Source organism: Streptopelia decaocto (genome assembly GCF_964273445.1).
Source record: "Streptopelia decaocto genome assembly, chromosome: 4".
In the NCBI taxonomy this organism is placed as follows: Eukaryota; Metazoa; Chordata; class Aves; order Columbiformes; family Columbidae; genus Streptopelia; species Streptopelia decaocto.
The window spans coordinates 16,560,328-16,579,158 of record NC_138658.1 but is presented as its reverse complement, the minus strand read 5'-3'; the positions used below and the strand labels follow the sequence as shown (position 1 = coordinate 16,579,158).

Sequence of the window (18,831 nt, the reverse complement as noted above, 5' to 3'; positions counted from 1 at the left end):
TTTACTCCAAAGACAGTTCTTAACACAGACAGCTTGTTCTATTATGCTCATAAATTGTAAATTTAAACATTAAATATTGCTTTTGCTACCTAATTGAAGGATAGAACATTCTTATCTTCACAGCTGTGTACAGATCACATACTTCAAAGCTTAATGTGCTCTACTAGGAACATCATAGAACAACAGGACTGAGAGGCTAGTCTATGCTTTTTCACTGAGGCAAGTTTAAGTACACTTATGTTATCCCTGACAGGTATTTTTTGAAATATTTTTGAAAACCTTTAATGAAGGAGATTTCAGAACCTTCCTTATCCCAGCTTATGGGTATAGAGATTTCCCCTTAATATCCAATCTAAACCTTTTCTGACTACTTCAGTTTACTTTTGTGATCAATATGCAAATCAGAGTCCTTAGACATTTGCATCACACATGCTTAAAGGAAGAGGCAAATAGAAGAGCTCATGTTTAAAGGCATTTACATACCTATCAGTGCAGATAGGCACCTAGGAGCATGATGACATATATGGTAGATGCTGAACAACTCAATTGCAATGGGAGCTGGCTGGATGCAACAGGATTCTTCCCCACTACAACAGAGAAATGGGAGAAATTGAACCTCTGTATTGCCAAATACACTTCTCAGCACTTCTCTTGGGACATAGCAGCCATGTACTCATTTTTAGTGTGTCCTAAATGTTATCAAATGTTATCATACTGAAATGCACAGTGAGCTAGGGAAATCAGGAAAAGCTAAGTCTTTAAATATCTTGGAAGCCCAGGCTGCAGTACTTAAATCTTCCTTTTCTCAAGCAGCTCTGTGTCCTATCATAATTCCCTCTGGGACTCTCCCAATGAACTCAGAAGGGTCTTTGTGCATACCTGGACCAACGGCTACATTATTTAATATTAAAAAAAAAAGGTGTGTATATCACATACACAGTTCATGGAAAGAGTTCAGTTATGGAAATGAATGACACAGTATGATATGGTCAAGTTTTCCAGGAGAAATGGCATGCAAAATGTGAAAGCAGTTCCATTAAATAGAAACATCTCAATTGCCCATGAAATGGAAAGGAAAAATATTTCCTTTTCCTCTCAAAGACTGAAAACAACCTAAATTTACAATATATGTCTAATATGAAAGACACACTCGGAAAGCAAAAACATTTCTAAGAAGTGCAAGGACTTTCTTGCCTTAAAAGCAGAAACAAAAATTTAACAAACTCCTTCAAATGAAACCTTTGTCAAAAACTTTTTTTTTTTTCCCCACAAAATTAGCAAAGCATGTAGGTGACCTAAAGTCCTGTTACCTACAGGCAGGGAAACATTTCACTATTGTGTTTATTCAAATCAGTATCTACTGTTGGTGGCTTTTTTCTGATTGTGTTTTGTATACTATATACATTTTTAAAAGGACCCCATAAAATATTTTGTACTTATACAAATGTGCTAGAAGTACACATTAAAAGAGTTTAATAAAGGTAAATTTTTGTCTGGAGTAATGAAATTAACAACTTCAGGGCTCTGTCCAGTAGCTGTTTGTACAAAGAGTTCTCACAAATTCATCGGGAGTCTTGTTTGGATCCATAGCAGGATGGTTTCCATGTATATACTTCTATCTAATAGAAACTGTAACTATAACAAAAAAATAAGAAGGAAGGAAAGCAATTTCTGTTACAACATAGCAGTGGCCAAATTCAGCTTCTCACACGTTCCTCCTTTGGCAGCACTGGTGGGGATATCAGAATTCCTATATAACTGGAATCAGTGAGAGGTTTTCTCTTGTTTTAATAATCATTACTAGGAATTTGTTCAAATTTGGCTAGACATTGCATGATAACACAGTGTTCTCTTGTGTTGTTAATATTTGACATTAAGATACAGCTGGGGAAAAAAGCACAATACAAAAAGAAAAAAAAAAGAAAAAAACAGTTTACTAGATTTTTACATTTAGTAAATGGTACTTAAACTCCATGGACATGAGTAATTTTAAACTTCACCTTTGAAAGTTTACCTTTTTCAATATTTCATAGAAAAGAAATGCTCTAAGATAACATTTCAGACCACAGAATTTTTACAGAACATAAAGACTATATGCAAGGGTTTAACCCTTTTCCCAACAAAGATGGCAGCCAACCCCTTTACAACTCCACTGGGAGAAGGGTCAGCTGAGAATCTGGTTGTTCCTAATTTCAAATTTCCTTTGTGATAAAAGAATCAATAGTTTGGCATAAAGTTTGCCTTCATAATTTGAATTCTAGCAACAACTATTCCTTGCCACAAGAGAAATATTTTTAGGCAATATATTTGTATAGTTTCACAAACCTATGTCAGAGAGATGTGTGTGTTTGTGTGTGTGTGCGTATGTATGTATGTACGTATGCATACTAATGAGTTTGGGATGATTTTCTTAAAATACTTAACTTCACTTACATTATATCTTACATCGCAAAATGTACAGACACCCAGTGTTCTTTTTAACAACATATACAGGTGATTTTATAGAGCCTTATAAAAGATTTTGTGATTCCAAATTAAAAACCATAGAAATATAACCAAAATAATGGAGAGTGATTTATACCTCTGATAGTACATAGCGCTCATTCTGGTAATATTGACAGCTGCATCTTTGGCATTGAAAATTCATTACAACTTTTAGACAAAATGTTGTTGCTTACAGCTTTTTTTGTTTAAACAAGAAAACAGGATTGACCAAAATACGAATATTGGGGAAGTACTATTAAAGGTTTCTTGTATTTTCATTTTTAGCAAGGATAGCTTAGGAACCCTGAATTACCTTCTCACTTTAGCGTATGGTGTAGACTGTATGAATCCATTTAAAAATCAACTAAGTTGTACCACGTTTTCCGGAAAATTATATATAATATAATATATATATATTTTATATTTATTTAGAAGCTTTGAAATAGTACAGTAAACACTTTGCAACACGGTGTATAAACTACAGAATGTCTTTGATAATTTTTGTGGGTCTTCAGATTAACAACATTTTTATGACCCACAGGTGAAAAGAACATGATCACAATCTCTCTTGTAAAGTTGGAATAATTTGGGGAACACTTGATCACACAAAAATAATATAAAACAGTCAAGTTTAAAACAGTGATATTGCATTTATAATGCACATTTCTTTTATCTGTACGATTGGCTTCTTGTGGTGAATATAAACATCTAAAGGGCTCAGTGACATTTTGGAGAGAGAAAGATATATAGTGCTGTAAACAGGCACACACTGATCAGAGAGGCAAGATCAGTTGCCTCTGAAGTTTCTACAGTTTTACACATTTCAACTCATTTCTCAGGCCTGCTGAGAGCAATTAGGTCCTATTGTTGGCCATGATGTCTCCAACAGCACACAAATCCTTCAGTTACACAGAACTGGATGGCCAAGATAATGAAGTTGAAAGTTGATGCTTTTTGTTGGTCGACTTTTGTGCAAATCATGCTGCTTCAGGTAAGTCCTGTAGAAGTGACTAGCATATCCTTTTCCGTGCTGCAGGAAAGAAATAAAGACACTTCTGAGAACAGAGAAAAAAAAAAAAACAACCCAAACAAACAAACAAAAACACAACAAAAAAACCCAAAACCAACACCAAACACAGTCTCCAACTTTTCTTATGTTTAGTATTTCTTAAGAGTGTAGAGAAACAGCCAAAATTTGTCACAAACTTTGCTTAAAATCCCCACTTTTCAGAGGAAAATCTGTTTGAGACTTGATAGTCTGAAAACCGAACTTCACGTGCTCTTTTATTATTCTGTCTAACATGTCATAGCAAGTATTCCAATGTGCTCATACAGAATCAGTATAAGAACAAAACAAGCAGTCAGACTTGCAGGTTCAATATTCCTGGAACTTCCAAGCCTATTCTAAGCAAGATCTAGAATCCCCTAAAGATTCAGAAGCTGGTTTTCCTTCTCTTTCAAAAAGAACCATTATCCTTATCACCAAATGACCCTTTAGTCTGGTTTGACAGAGATGAAAAAGTGGTGCATTAGTGCTACAATTCAAATTTCAGCATTTACTGTCAGGCTGGAAATTAACTCATGTTACACAGATAAGAAGGTCAATGCATTAGCAAACCCATATCCTAATCCATCAGCTGGGGTAGCTATATTACCTCAAGACACTAGCTATTTCAGCTGTAATCAGGAGCAAAGGTAACAAATTATTTGTATTAGCATTCAGAAAGACCCTGGGTTAGATTTCAGACACACATGAAGTTGAGACAAGGAACTAACTTGCTGTATTATTGTTATCATCATCATTATTTAGTAAAAATTGTAAAGATAAAATCAGGTTTTACCTTAGCTCCAAATCAACTAAATCCTTACCTGAAATTCTGTATATTTCTGTGCATGAAGTATTACAACTAAACCAAAGAATCTTAACTTTAGAATGAATCTTTGAATCAAGCCATCCATATATATATGCTGATGCTTACATGCTGACACAAACACATCCAGTCTCCGTTCCATTTAACACAAATATACATTAGCCATACCTATTCACTATTTATATTCACTAGTAAACATCTAATGATGTATCTACTGTATCACAGAGAAGTTAGATTACTTACAGGAAAATCTTAACATAGGTGTTGTATGTTCATCTAATCTAGCCTGCCTATGCCATAGGATGCACACAGAAAAATGCAACAAACATTTATTCATAAGCTATCTGTTGAACATACAGACAATTGCCAGACATATTATTAATATTACAATTAAAGCATCTAATATATTATGTTTAGGATGTCTCAACTCTGCAAATTAATAAACAGAATTAGAAAGACATTTTAAAAGCTTCTGCAGTATATTTTTTTAACACTGTGATAAAGATTAATGCGATCAGAATTTTGTGATGTTTATGTATATGTGATCAGACCAATCAAGTTTCTATACATCTTTAAAAATATATTTTAAAATATAACAAGGAAAAGCATTGCAATAATAGTTATAAAAATAACAAGACCTATATTTGGTCTTCCAAATTTTTGTTCCAAAAGTTCACTAATAATTTCAGTTCTCTTATGAATACGTAAGCACAGTTGTCTAGGTTGCTGTGTGCCATTGAGGAACTTATGCTGCAGTACAGACACAGCAGGAATTTCATGGGATAAAACTATACAGATCTGCAGCTGGGGCAATTGCTTTTTTCATGCAGCACCCATTTCCTTCTGCTCCTGTCTGAAATGGTGCATTGGTGTTGATGTGGCACTTGAGGTACGCAGCAAAATCTGTTTAGGATATGCTTTCAGGTAGTACAGAGATTGAGTTGCTGGCCGTGTCTAGTCCATTGCAATGTAAATTAATTGAACTTAATTTTTAAACTTCCATTATTATGTTTATATTACAAAACAATCAGGCCATTTTATAGCAATAACTAAGTATCACATATCAGGGTACAGAACACCTGCAACTCTCCCACCTACAAAAATCCTTGTCCTAAATCCTAAAATATCCTCTGCCAACACAAAACATGCATTGGATTTCAAAGGCAACTTTTGTTTGGTATGTGGGGTTTTTTTTGTTTGTTGGTCTGGTTTTTTGTTTGTTTGTTTTGTGGTTTGTTTGTTTGGTTGGTTGGTTGGTTTTTTTTGTATTTGCACAGAAATTTATGTGCAAGCAAATCTCTCCATGTCTATACCAGTTTCCGTCTTTTTACAGATGGGGAATATAAATCAGAGAGGTTAAATGGAAAGGAGGATGGATTCAGCTTAAAACAGAGGGCAATGAAAGTTCTGACATCTGTTCCTAGCTCTACGTGTGTGCATGCATGTGTGTTCATAAATAAACTTTAATAAGAAACATCAAGCCTCTCTGTATCACAATTTCTCCATCTGTAAAATGGGAATAATATTGCTTACCTATCTCCTAGAGGTGCAGGAAGGTTTAAATCACTATTCTTTATAATCCACTTTGAGATCCAGAGATGGCAAGTGCTACAGAAATGGAAGTATCAGAGTCAGTGTAAGAGCTGGCACAAGAACACCATAATTTCTGGTGCCTAATATCTCCTCAGAGATCACAGCTCTCTCTTTCATCCCTGTTTCATCTCCTGTTCTGAACTCTCAAACTAGTGCATAAGGAAGCTTCAAGTTTGTGTGAGTATGGGTATGAGTTAGAAAAAGGGTTTTAATAATGAACGGTTTCATAATTCTGTTAATGTAATTATACTATTTGTACACAGACTCTAATAGTGTTTGAGGTGAACAAGATGATTAAATAGTCACAAATATTCCAATTAAAATTCTTAGGGTACACAATTTGTACCGTACTGACTATAGTTCCTTCCCCAGAGACCTTAACAAAGGTTTGGAGTGTTACAGTAAGAGCGCTTAATGCATAAAATTTATATGGAGTTGCAATAAAAACTGGAAATAAAACCCAGCAAAAATACATTTAGATTCATTTGTTCCTCACTACACATTAGTAAGCCTCCCATTCACAGTGAGCTAGTTCTGCGTAGACTGACAAGACATGTAAAGACATCAGTGGCAAGTGAACAGAAAAAGAAATGAAAAGCAGTAACATAAGAAACAGAAAAGAGAAAATAAAGTATGCAGTGATTATTGCTACCTTATGAATCAGAAATGAACAGAAAATACTGTCAAGCTCTCGTCTGTTTAATAAATCTTCCTTTCACCCTGTTGTGAATCTTCCCACTGCATCCAAACTTGATGTCAGACTAGTACTTTACAACCATGAATAGAGTCATATACATTTCCTCTTTTGGCAAACCCTAGAGGGGATTGCCTGTACTTGGAAGACCTTCAAATTCTCTGAATAAAATTTTTCTCCTGCATAGTATTGCTGGCTAATCTGACAAGGACAGAGAGAAGGCCCACTGCTTCCCTCCACAGCTGGCAACCAAAGCAGCAGTAGAAGACACATCCTCTACCTTTTATAGCTGTGGTCTCTGTTCAGTCTATACTATATTCGAGAGCTCCATAAACTCCCACAGTATTATAACTGCTATAACTGAATGACTGCAGAATTCCCTCAAGTGACAACAGTGTAATGATCCAAATGAACCCCAAGATACTAAAATCTTCAAAGAATACCAAATACCAAGCATACTGCTGCTGTTACAGATATATTGCTGTTCTTCACATGGAGAAAGAATGCACTTGAACTTAAAAACTCTCTTTTAAATCAAAGCCATCTGTGCAACAGAAGAACAGAGGGAAAGCCAGTACGTAAACTGTCATCTTGGTGTTTCAGACCCAAATTCTCTAAGTTAGCACAATATCCAAGTATTATTTGTCTTCACATGGACTTTCAGATACAGGCTTCTATGAAAGCACGCAATGTATTACATCTTTTCTTTTGGGTCCCCTGTAAAAAAATGTGCTTCACGATGCCGTGTTTGCACAGATCAGGTGGTCCCCATGCAATTCTGCAATTGATACAGAGATTATGGGAGACTGTCATCTCCTGCATTCCACTCAGCTCGTTAGGTTTTACAGTGAATGACTTTCACTTGTAGGGAACAACTACTTAAAAAGGAGTTGATTACCTCATATACATTGTGGCAATGTTGGTTTTCAATTTGAATTATTGATTTTAACTCTTCATATTTTTATTGTTTGTTTTACAGTCTACATGTTAATTGTAGCAAATGAAATATTGCCCTTTAGTAAGTCCCGTCAGCTTTGACAGAACCGGGAATGGATAATTCTAGTGACAACCAACAGACTGCAAATTCAGCATTCTTGTTTTAACTCAGCCCAATTGAAGAGAGACCAGGATTTAAATAGTGGTAGAAGGTATTCTCTATGAAATAACCTGGTTATTTCAGTTACCCTGGAGCTCTAGTTCAGTTAGCAGCAACTATATTTTTGGAAAAAGGTCAACAAGTGAATGGGAATGCAGAGTAAACTGCCATAGCTCCCTCACCCTTTGTAGTGGTGTATCCAGGTAAAGGGTGAGACACACGGCTGGGGCTGGGGCTGGGGGATGTAGAATGGGGATTACTCTGCTGCCACCCATGTTCTGTGGATAAAAAAGTATTCCAGTCACTGCAGGTGTCAATTTAGTATCTTTTGCAATCCATAAAGTCTTTTTTCTTCTTAAATGAACAATTACTTAAATAAGTTTTTTTTTAAATCATTACTAATAATATTTTATGAAAACTCCATTATTGGTGTTATAAAAAGAGATTGTGTTTATCCAGTCCAATAAACTTCGGTACACAAGTATGAAAATAATATTTTTCTCGTATATCTTCTCCTAATGAATTAGTTTAAGGGGAACTTTTTTTTTTCCTTTTTCATTCAAGGATTTAGTTAAGAAATTTTGTGTTTCAAACCTATGTACACTGTAAAGCACATTTGAACAAAATAGCTTGCATTCCAGATGCCAATGCTACGTTTTACACAATTAATGTAGTTTTGTTAACTCTGTATTATATCAAGTAATTGAAAAAAGGAAGATGGAACATACTTACGTTTGTACTTTGCTGTTTGTTGGTTGGGTTTTTTTTTTGTTAATTAATTAATTAATGTTGTTGTTGTTGTTTGCTTGGTTTGTTTTTTAACAAACAAACAAACAAACAGCCAACTGTCCCCTAATGTCAGTGAGCCATTGTTTATGTGCTTATGCACATAATGAGCCATTGTTTATGTGCTTATGCATAAGTTTGAAGACTCTTGAAGGCTGCTCAGGGAGTTAGGTAAGAATGAGACCACACTCTGTTTGGCTATTTCTGGCATCTGACAAGACAGGGAAGGCAGGAGAAGCTCCCACATGTAAACATATAAGTTGCACCAAGGCAAAATTTGTCCCTAATAGAGACATAGAATTCAGTATGACTGAAATGTTCTTTCTGGGATCTGCAAAACCAAAAATATAAATACTGTTTCTAAAATAAACTGACAGTATTTGGACTGATGGGTACAATTACCCAGATTTCATGTAAAACAACAAAAATTTGTGAGCATTAGATCTTCAGGCTGCAAATAAATAAAGTAGGCTAAAATGCAAAAGTTTGTAATTGTTGCACTGACTCTCTTCTAGAAACAGACTTGCTTTTAGCTAAATAAACAAACTTCCTAGACCATTAAAATCTTTCCTTCCTTTGAGAATACATCTTCTGGAACAAGATGATTATGCCAAAAAGCTATCTTTTGTACAAAATAGACAATGTAACCACATATCCTTTCCTTTTGTCTTAAACATTAAGAGCATATATTTCCATGTCTATATTTATTCAAATCAGTTCAAGAAACACTGATTATCAGGCAAGCTAAAATTTGACAGTGGTGGACAGTACACTGCCCATAATGCAGTGAACATGACAAATAGTGTTATTCACTCTATGAAAATGGGGCAAGAGCTTTGTTCTTTGTATTTAAGTGGAGAAGTGCCACTTTTCAAATGCAAACACAGTGTTGAATTCTGTATTAACAAACTGATTATCGTGTTTTTTTGAAAAATATATACTGACCAAATTTCTGACACATATTGCCACTTTTATCAGCTTTGTTTCAAGATCAGAAAAATACATAATTAAAAGATATTTTTGATGTTTGGAACATGTCTTGGTAAATATTTTCATGTGGCAAATGGACTACCTGATACAAATGTCGACACATCATGACAGTCACTGAAATAATGTTTATCTGGTGCTATTGAGTGCTCTGAGACTTATATCCTACCTGGACTTAGCTGATCCTCTGAAAAAAAAATTAAAAAAAAAGCATTTCAGTTCTTAAGTATCTAAGTCTCAGCTCATGTAAGCACCAGATAAAATTTCTCTCTGTTTAGGACTATCCTCAAGCATAGCCTTAAATTTAAGCACTGACCTTAATCAACATGTGCTGTACATTAAACATGCGATTAAGAAGGATTTTCTTTTGAATTATGTCCTGGATTTTGTCATCAATGTTCTGTGGCAAATAAGATACTTTTATGTGTATTTGATTCTGCTGTAAATAATGACAGTATCTTTTTCACTGCCAGCAATAGCCCAGTGGCAGAGTACGTATCAGATTTGATTTATCTCTGGTTGCCGTCATTTACCACAGAAACAATGCTTTTTAGTTACTACAATTCAGCACAGAAAGTGCTAATCTATATTCCATAATGTGCCAGAAGAATACCAAAGACAGTTTTCCCAAAAGATATAGTAAGCAGAAGAATGTATTTTCATCTTTCTGTATTATTAAAACCTCATTATCTACCTGAAAACACTAACGATAATATATAACATCATCATCATATTCAGAGAATCATGGAATATTTAATTTTGCAAGAGTTCATATAATTCTGTGTTATATTAAGACGAATTAAATAACTCGTCAGTTATTCTTGATTTTTGTTAAACTTAGTACAGAGCATATTCCCTAAGAATATTTCCTGATTCTCCATCAACAACATATTCTAATTGCATTCATGCTCTATTAGCAAATTCACATTCTTCCCGATTGACTGTAAGCTAATAATTTTTATACTATCCTTAGTAATACAAGTATCTGATTCATTTAAAAAAAAAAAAAAAAAAAAAAAGCCAAGATATTTGTATTTAACAGTAATTTTTTATCTTGGCTATGATGTTTTTTCCACCACCCGTCTCTCCTAGCAGGGATTAGGTGACATTATGATTGGGCAGGTATGTCCCCTCTCCTTCCATGAATGTTTTATTTTCCATTTCTAAAGTACAGTACTTAACATTGTTTTTCATGAGCCACAAACACTCAGATTTCAGAGAGTCCTTCCCAGTTTACCAAGGTAACATACTTAAGTGTATGTTAAGTGTAACTAAATTTCTCACAATCCTGTCATATTTTCTTTTATTCAAAAAGTCTAATTGGCTCAGTTTCTATCCATGAATGAAACGTGCCCATGAGCATTCTGTGTTACTTAAGACTACCAGAATGGAATTACTTATGCCCACATTATTAAAATTTCTTAGCCACATCGAGCAGTATATTAGGACCATGTACTGTGATGCTATTCAGTCTGCTGACAGGACTGGTCCCTGGCCCATGTTCTGATGCCCACACCATACGCAGGACTTGTTAGGGAAGAAAGTTAGTTGACACAGGCTAAAGATATGCCAGAGAGTGTAAGAGTACAGACCGTAACATTCCACTGCTGGGAAGAATCTTATTTAATTAATTAGAAGCAGTGTATCCATATCAAACATAAAAAATATTGCAGGTACAAAGCACACAGGACTTTATCTCGAGTACAGCAGGAAAAAGTTATATATATACAACAGCTGTGTGCAGCTACAGTCAATTGTCATCTAAATTCCAATTTTAGAATAGATGGACGTCAAATTGAAGCACAAAGAGGCAGCTAAAAAGGTCACAAAGGGACAGAATTTTACTCTGACATAAGATGAATCCACAATATCAGCATGTATAAAAATTCCTTATGGATAGAGAAAAGTTGCATTTAAGCAGTCTCATAATGAATCCAGTGCTGAATGTGATCATGATGCGGGAGGTGAAAAGAAAGTCAGAGGACTCAGATCACTTGCTAAAACAGAAGTCTGTCTTCCTCGTAACTTCTTTTGTGAAACTACTCTGCATCCATTTATTTTTTTTTCTAATCCACGTTATTCCTGATAACCTGTGAAAACGTCATGTAAAACAACATCATTTACACATATAAACCAGATCGCATGTATGCAAGAAATGCAGGTTTGCTCTTGCAACTCTTACATGCACATGATTTTCAGGCAGAATTTAGGAAGCAAGTTCTGAACATTTGCTTCACCATGTCCACAATATTTTCTTCAACCAAGAAGACCATTAGCCTATCAAAGAAACAAATTAAATTACCTTAGGAGAGATTGGGTTTTCAGTGAATCCGCATTGATTACTATAATAATATTTAGTTCTTCGAACAATTTATTAGGTATTGAAGTTAAAAATTGTAATTGTCTGTATCTCCTACTTCCTGTCTTACAAGAAGGTACCAAATACATCATTTTTCACTCTTCTGACTTCACTATACTATGTTTCTAAAACAAATTAAATATATTGACAGCTACCTCCCAGCAGCAGTCATCCTTCTGCTAGCATGAAACTGTGCATTCTCAGTGGCTAGTGTGCAAATAGAGCTGTTTACAGGCTTGCCAGATAAATAGCAACACTGATCCCTATAGTGTACTTTGTCCAAACACAACAAATAGATGCAGTTCCTTCTTTTACTGGCTCTCTGTTGCATTCTTTAAATGGTTTTCCCTCTTTGCCCTCCTTTGGTCAAGAAAAAAAAAAAAAAAAAAAAAAAGAAAGAAAGGGAAGCCCTCAAAAATTAAAGCAGTGGAAATGACAGCAGAAAATCAGAGTTATTGTGTGCAGCAAAAGAGCCAGAAGCAAGAATAATTTCCTCTGCTGTGCAGGCCAAGGAGTTCCTAAGATAGAGGCAAGCAGAGAGGAAAAGACTTCGCTGTGTGTAGACCCAAGTTTAGGCACACATTCAATTCTCCAGCTCCTGAATGTCACAGTAAGGAGTTTTGTATATTTAAGAATAACATTTATTCATAATTAATAGGATTTGCCTATGGAAAATAAATAACTTTAGTGCCTTTGAAAATTTTAACTGTAAACATCTCATTGCTTTCCAAAGAGACTCATGTCCATAAGTGGCTAAACTACTTTTTTTGCAGAGGATTAAAATTTATAGAAAAAGAGGCATTTTGGAATTTTGAACCAGCATAACACAGTAATCTCAAAAATTACTCCTAAATTTTCAAGCAATCTTTCTGCTGGTTTCTTTTATATTCCACTGTTAGGAATCCAGAAAATGGCATTTCATTATTTAAAAAAGAAAATATTAAAAAAATCTCACAGATGGTATATTCATGGCAGACATAAGCACTCTCAAAACTGACATAATTGAATAAATATAGCACCAGTCTGAGATAGCTAGATATACAAGACTTCTCAGTGTTCCAGTCAGAACTGGCAAACACAGACTTTTACAGCTATTAGAGGAACATAAATAGTTGAAATGACATATTTTTAAGACAAACTAAAAATATTTTTTTTTAACCTTTTCAATTATTTTCCTTCACCGTACTTGGTAAGAGCTCTAGAGTTGTCCAAGATAGAAGATGCTATGTAAACCTAATAACAGGTATATTTTTTACCAGTATTTTGTACAATATAAGGTACTGTTAAATCTGTCCAACATCACAGTTACATAAAGAGATTCAAGCAAATTGTATTTAAATATAACAGCTAACAAACATCTGTGCTTTAAAATTAAAAGAATGCTTTTTTCTTTATTTTCATGAAAATAATGCCATGTATAGGTTTTATTGGGCTATAGCCAAGTTATCTTTGCATATTTATATGTTTCTTTCTAATTTTTCTTTCTGAATTATCCCTTTCCTTTCTGTTATTTCAGTAGTACTCTGTAAGTGTTCTTCCCTTTGAGCAATAGCTGCAAGAGGAAATATTCAGATGAAGAAGGCAAAGCGGTCATGGATGCGAGATAAAAATACCTGTCAGAAGTTATGCAATAATCATTGAACAGTGAATCATCATAAGTGGCTTATTTAACATCGCAGAGTACCTAAAATAATGAGTAAAAATCCATCATAGTCTTGCTCTCTCCTTATTCTATTTTAATTAGTGTTACCTGTTTATTTCAGGTTTAGGGTTTTTTTTGTAAGCTTTATTTACCCAATAGAGATAATGTATCTGAACTGGCAAACTAGAAGTATATGCGGTTAAAACTCTGAGCAGTTCAGATACAGCTGTTAGCAAAAATGGGAATGCTCTATTAGATTTTTTAGAAATGGACAAGTGTTCAGTTAGGTTTCTGAGCATTATTGGATGTTGGCTTTTCAACTCAGCCTCCATTTTTGCTGAGGGATTTTGCATGTACAATGTCATTCTCATTTGTGCAGAAATGAGAGCTGTATCCTGTCACTGAGATAAACTCCTTACTATAAGTTAAGAATTCCACTGTCTGTGACAGGATATGCAGAATACTCAGCTATGCAGATCAGATTCAAAGTTGAAATATACAATTTTAACATTCTTTTTGAGCACAAAACTGCACTATTCACAAAGGAACAACTCTTTTACTATGCACATATAATTTGTTTATTCATACCAATAAAATTGCATTTCAATGCCATTCATTTCAATTGAGCATTAGAATGTTTTCTTTCTTCCTACCCCAAGAACTGTCAGACATGCATGCAACTTATTGTTGCTAATTTGTGTGCTTTTACTTCTGTGCATTTTTATTAAACATAAGTGTGAAAATCATAAATTGAGTTTAAAATTATTAATAAAGGGACCAGACAGCTCACCATTTTACCTGATTTGTATTAGAAATCAAGTAGGTTAATTTTAAAAGCAAAAAGAACTCATTTTAAAAAGTCAATCAAGTGTCCCATTCAAAATAGCTGATATTTATGCTTATGCAAATATAATGCTATAATGTCTATCACAGCTGTGATAAAACTACACAAATACTTTCCAGAAACAAGAAATAACTAAAAAACCAAAAATTCTTCTTTTGTCTTATTAAATGTACAAAATTGTGATTTCCTTTTTTTGAGGGGTGCAGGGGGGGGAACGGGGCAGGGAGAAGGACACTTTTCCAAAACAATACAGGCTTCTTGCTTAAAACATCTTTTCCTGTATTTCTGTTAAACATCCGCAGAAAATACTGTGTTACATACCCTACCATACAGAAACAGGCCTTTATGATCATAATTAGATGAAAATACCCCAAAAATATTACATGGACTTTTTTTAATACTTTGAAAGTTAATCAAAGGATTGTGAGACACTTCTTGTCCTGGTATAAAGACATGAACATTTTTCTCTTCCAGGTCATTTGTTCTAATCTGTTTCAGGGAGATAGATAATGTTTGTAAGTCAAACTGTTCTTTGTGCTAGCTCTGTGGTAGATTATTTGAAATAAATTGATGATTCAATTCCTAAACATTCAACTGTGTAAAGACTTTTGAAAGCTTTTTAATTTTATTTGTAAACCAACACGACATGGATAGGTCAAGCTGAGCAGGTGCCAAATACATCACGGAATGAGAAACTCAGACTACATCTATAGTTTCACATGAATATAGGGACTTGTGCTCAGACCTGAGCCTGATCCCTGTGGTTGTGGACAGCCCTTCGTTGTACCTCGGCTGCAGAGTCAGTCAATGGTTATCCAGGCTACGAAACAGAGGTACAGAATGAGGATGAGTACATAAAATATGTTGGTGGTGTTAGCAATAATTACTATGATAATGATATATTTTCATCAGTGAAGATGAAGATGCTTCTGTGTATATAGAAGATATTGCAAAGTTAATTAGGACTCTACTTTAGAACACAATTATTATTCCAGAATGTCTCTGCGCATAAACACTGTTATTCTGTGTAGTAAATCATTACTTTCTGCAGCTTGTTTTAAACCTGCTTCCAAAGTAGATTAAGCTATGCTGAAGTAATTTTTTAAAAGCAAACTAAGCATTTCTACATAGAAAGTTAAGGTATTATGATGATATTTAGCTGTTTTCATACTTAAAAAAATCCTAACCTCTTACTAGGAAGAAAAAAAATATTCTATCACTCATGTCAGTATGCAATTTTAGGAGAACTCTGAAGTATTATGTAAGAATTGTACATCTAGAATGATTCACAATTACAGAAAAAAAAAACAAACAAACACAAAACAAAACACAAAACAAGTGAAAGCTACTTCTTATGATCAATTATCAACCAAAACTCTACTGAGCTGAATGTTATAGTGCTACTCCCACTGTTACCATCTCAGAACCTAGCCAAAAATATTAGAAATAGATCAGAATCAGACTGATCAGGTATTCATTGTGAAGATGGTCTCTGTTAAATATCCTAAAGAATGTGGTACAAGACAGTTTGAATCTTGAATTAGTGGCTTTGGTCACTACAGTAAAAACACTTATAAAAATAATGGCTAATATAATGAATTCAGACTGAAAAATCAGATAGAAATAGTTAGAATCTATTTTAAAAATAGAGGAATTTCAAGAGCTACATTTTACTTTCCTCACAAGTGTTATTCACTTGTTCAAGTTCAGAATCTCTTTTATGTTTTATGAACATTCAAGTCATTACGAAAATTTCTTAACTGTTTGCAGAAAGGCAGTGTTCAAATCACATGGATGAATGAGAGGAAATAAGGGTAAATTAAGCAGTAAGAGAAATATGCAAGTTAGAAGAAGCCTGGAGTCACTCTATAAGAAAACTCTTTTCAAAAACCCTACAACGTATTGATCCCATCACAATTTTTCATTCTAAATACTTAAAAATTATGTAAAAAAAATTATTATTCAAAATATATTATTTGAGTAAAGATCTACTTTTGGCGTATTCTGCTCAGAATAATAAACAGAATATGTATGTGGAAATTGTTGTTTGAATATGTCCAATGGCTTAGATCAGTAAGGTGAAAATTTGACAATGGGACATAAAAAAAAAACTTTTAAATACGAGAATTTGTATTTTTTTGTACCTTAAAATTTGTAATATAGCTGCTGCTGTGTTCATTTATCCATGCAATGACCTAAACCTCAAACAACAAAGAAGCGAACCTCTAAGTCCCCACTATGAAGCCCTTGGTTTCAATCACACACCATAATCATAAGTTCAACAGATTACTGTATTATTTATGTCAAATGTATATAATTTTATGGAATATGTATGAACTTGTCAGTTCATGACCTGGTTGTCCTTCAATTGTTTTGTTTCCTTGCTGTTCTCTTGTTATTGAAAATGGCAAATGAAAGTGCCCAGCTTACCTTCTCGGTTTTCATGCACTCTCCTGTTTACTCCATGTCCCTATCACAGCTTGTCTACGTTAACTAGTACTAAGCTTTTCGTATTACTTTGAATATAAATATTTTCAATATTTTTGCTGTTATGTTATTTATTTCTATGGAATGAAGAGACTGGTTAGAGCAACACAGTGATACAATTTTGTGTGAGGGTTTTATAACACTTTTTAGTGTATTTTCAAGTCAATTCCTTTTTACAGCCTAGCATTTTATTTCGTTCTTGCTGGCTTTGTACATTGGGAGACACTTTTCAGGGAATTATTTCCCGGTCTTTTTTCCCAAGAAGAGTTCAGATTTCTCATGATACAATTTATCTTTTCTATGGTTCTGCATGGAACGTACCCATCGGAACACCATGCAGGAATCACCAGGCAGACACAGCTTGAGCAGAGACACTCATATGGCACAGTTGAAAGCTCCACATAGAGCTACCAGCTTATATTCATCGCTATTGACCTAATGGCACAGCTTAAGCAAGTTAGTTCTCCCAGCTGTTCTACCATGCTGATACTGTTCTGCAGCCTTCAATTCCAGAGTGAGATAGGTCAGAAATAGACTGAATTTTCTGGACCATGCTTCACTGCACAATGTAGGCATACATAGTCTATTAGAGACTTGATTGACCTAAACCATTTTATATCATCTGCAAATACCGCCACCTTTTTCTCATTTCCATTTCTAGATAATTATATTTTTAAACTCCATGGATCTCTGTATAGACACATGGGGAACTCTGCTTCTACTAAAATGTTCTGTTTATCCTTGTGACTTTTTTGTTTCAGGCACAGATACTCTGGTAATGCTTTACTAGCTTATTCCACTACACAGAAGCTATGCTAAAGGCTTTTTTGTCAGTTCATATATGCTAGATTGATTAAATTCTATCAAATTTCTAATAGATTGACAATCTTTCTGTTTAATTTTCCTGGACAGATGCCAGCTACCTTCTTCCAAAACCCCATAGTCACAGTGTCATGTCCTATGCCACAGTTTCTCAATGGTGTCTGATTTAGATGATTTTCTACTACCTTTTTTTAAAATGATAAACACAACTTGGAACATTCTTTGTCTACTAGCTTTTGTTAGAAAATGAAAGAAAAATAATCTACTGGCTTCTTCCTATTTCTTTTAGTCACACTTGCAACAACATCCTCTTTCATGACTCAGTCTTGCACACTCCTTTGAAGTGGTTACCTGAGATAGGTAGCTGCCTCAATATGCCTGTCTTTCATTCTCCATCCCCCCTCTGGTAAAAACAAATGCAAAGACACAGTTTCGAATCTTTGTAATGTCCTTGTCCTGACCAACTGCAGTTCAAGAAACACACCAGTTCTCTTCTAGCTTGCTACATTTGACATCTGAAAAATTGTCTATATTTATTTGAATGCCTTTGGCTATTTGCTCTGAGAACTTCCACATATCTCTGCTAATTTCCATCCTGAAGTTTACCTGCTAGAACTTACGCTCTCTTCTGTTCATTTTACGTAAGAATCTCTCTTTCTTTTACAGACATTTTTAGTTCAAATAGTTTTTGTATTCTGCAATATACTTTTTCTTCTTTGCTAATGTTTTTTTAATACAGCTGTTTCCATACATGCTGCACCTTCTTATACAGTATTTTTGCTGAATATGAGGATTCTGTTTCATACATTTTAATAATTTCTTTTTAAAAAAATCATTCTACTGACAAACTAGTTTTTATATTACATTCTTTAAGAAGCTGAATTTAATTTTATTATGGTTGCAATTACACTGTAGCTCAACTAAAGTTCCTTCCTGAATCAAATTCCTCTTATATATTCGTCTTGTCTTATTCATTGAACACATTATTAATAATGAATTATTTACCCATTGCTACAAACATTGTGTTAATTTTCTTTTCTTTGCTCCTGTTTTTCACTATACAATTATAACCTAGAATTTAACTAAAGAATATGTCTAAAAAAAAGTAAAATAAAACAGAAAAATATTATTCTTGGTTTTGTGGCAGTTTTAGGTTTGAGATTCAA

General features: G+C 34.2%; 1 protein-coding gene across 1 annotated transcript in view; it reads right to left on the bottom strand.

Moving 5' to 3' along the window:
• Positions 1-1,806: 1,806 nt before the first annotated feature.
• The window catches only part of PCDH10 (protocadherin 10), a gene marked incomplete at its 5' end in the record, with an annotated part of 32,899 nt that continues 15,874 nt past the window's right edge, over positions 1,807-18,831 (bottom strand). Inside the window, 3 exons of the mRNA XM_082051005.1 lie at positions 1,807-3,514; positions 5,889-5,963; positions 7,921-8,016. Of these exons, the coding sequence (XP_081907131.1) occupies positions 5,929-5,963; positions 7,921-8,016 (131 nt within the window). The 3' untranslated portion in view covers positions 1,807-3,514; positions 5,889-5,928. The remainder of the gene's footprint in view (positions 3,515-5,888; positions 5,964-7,920; positions 8,017-18,831) is intronic.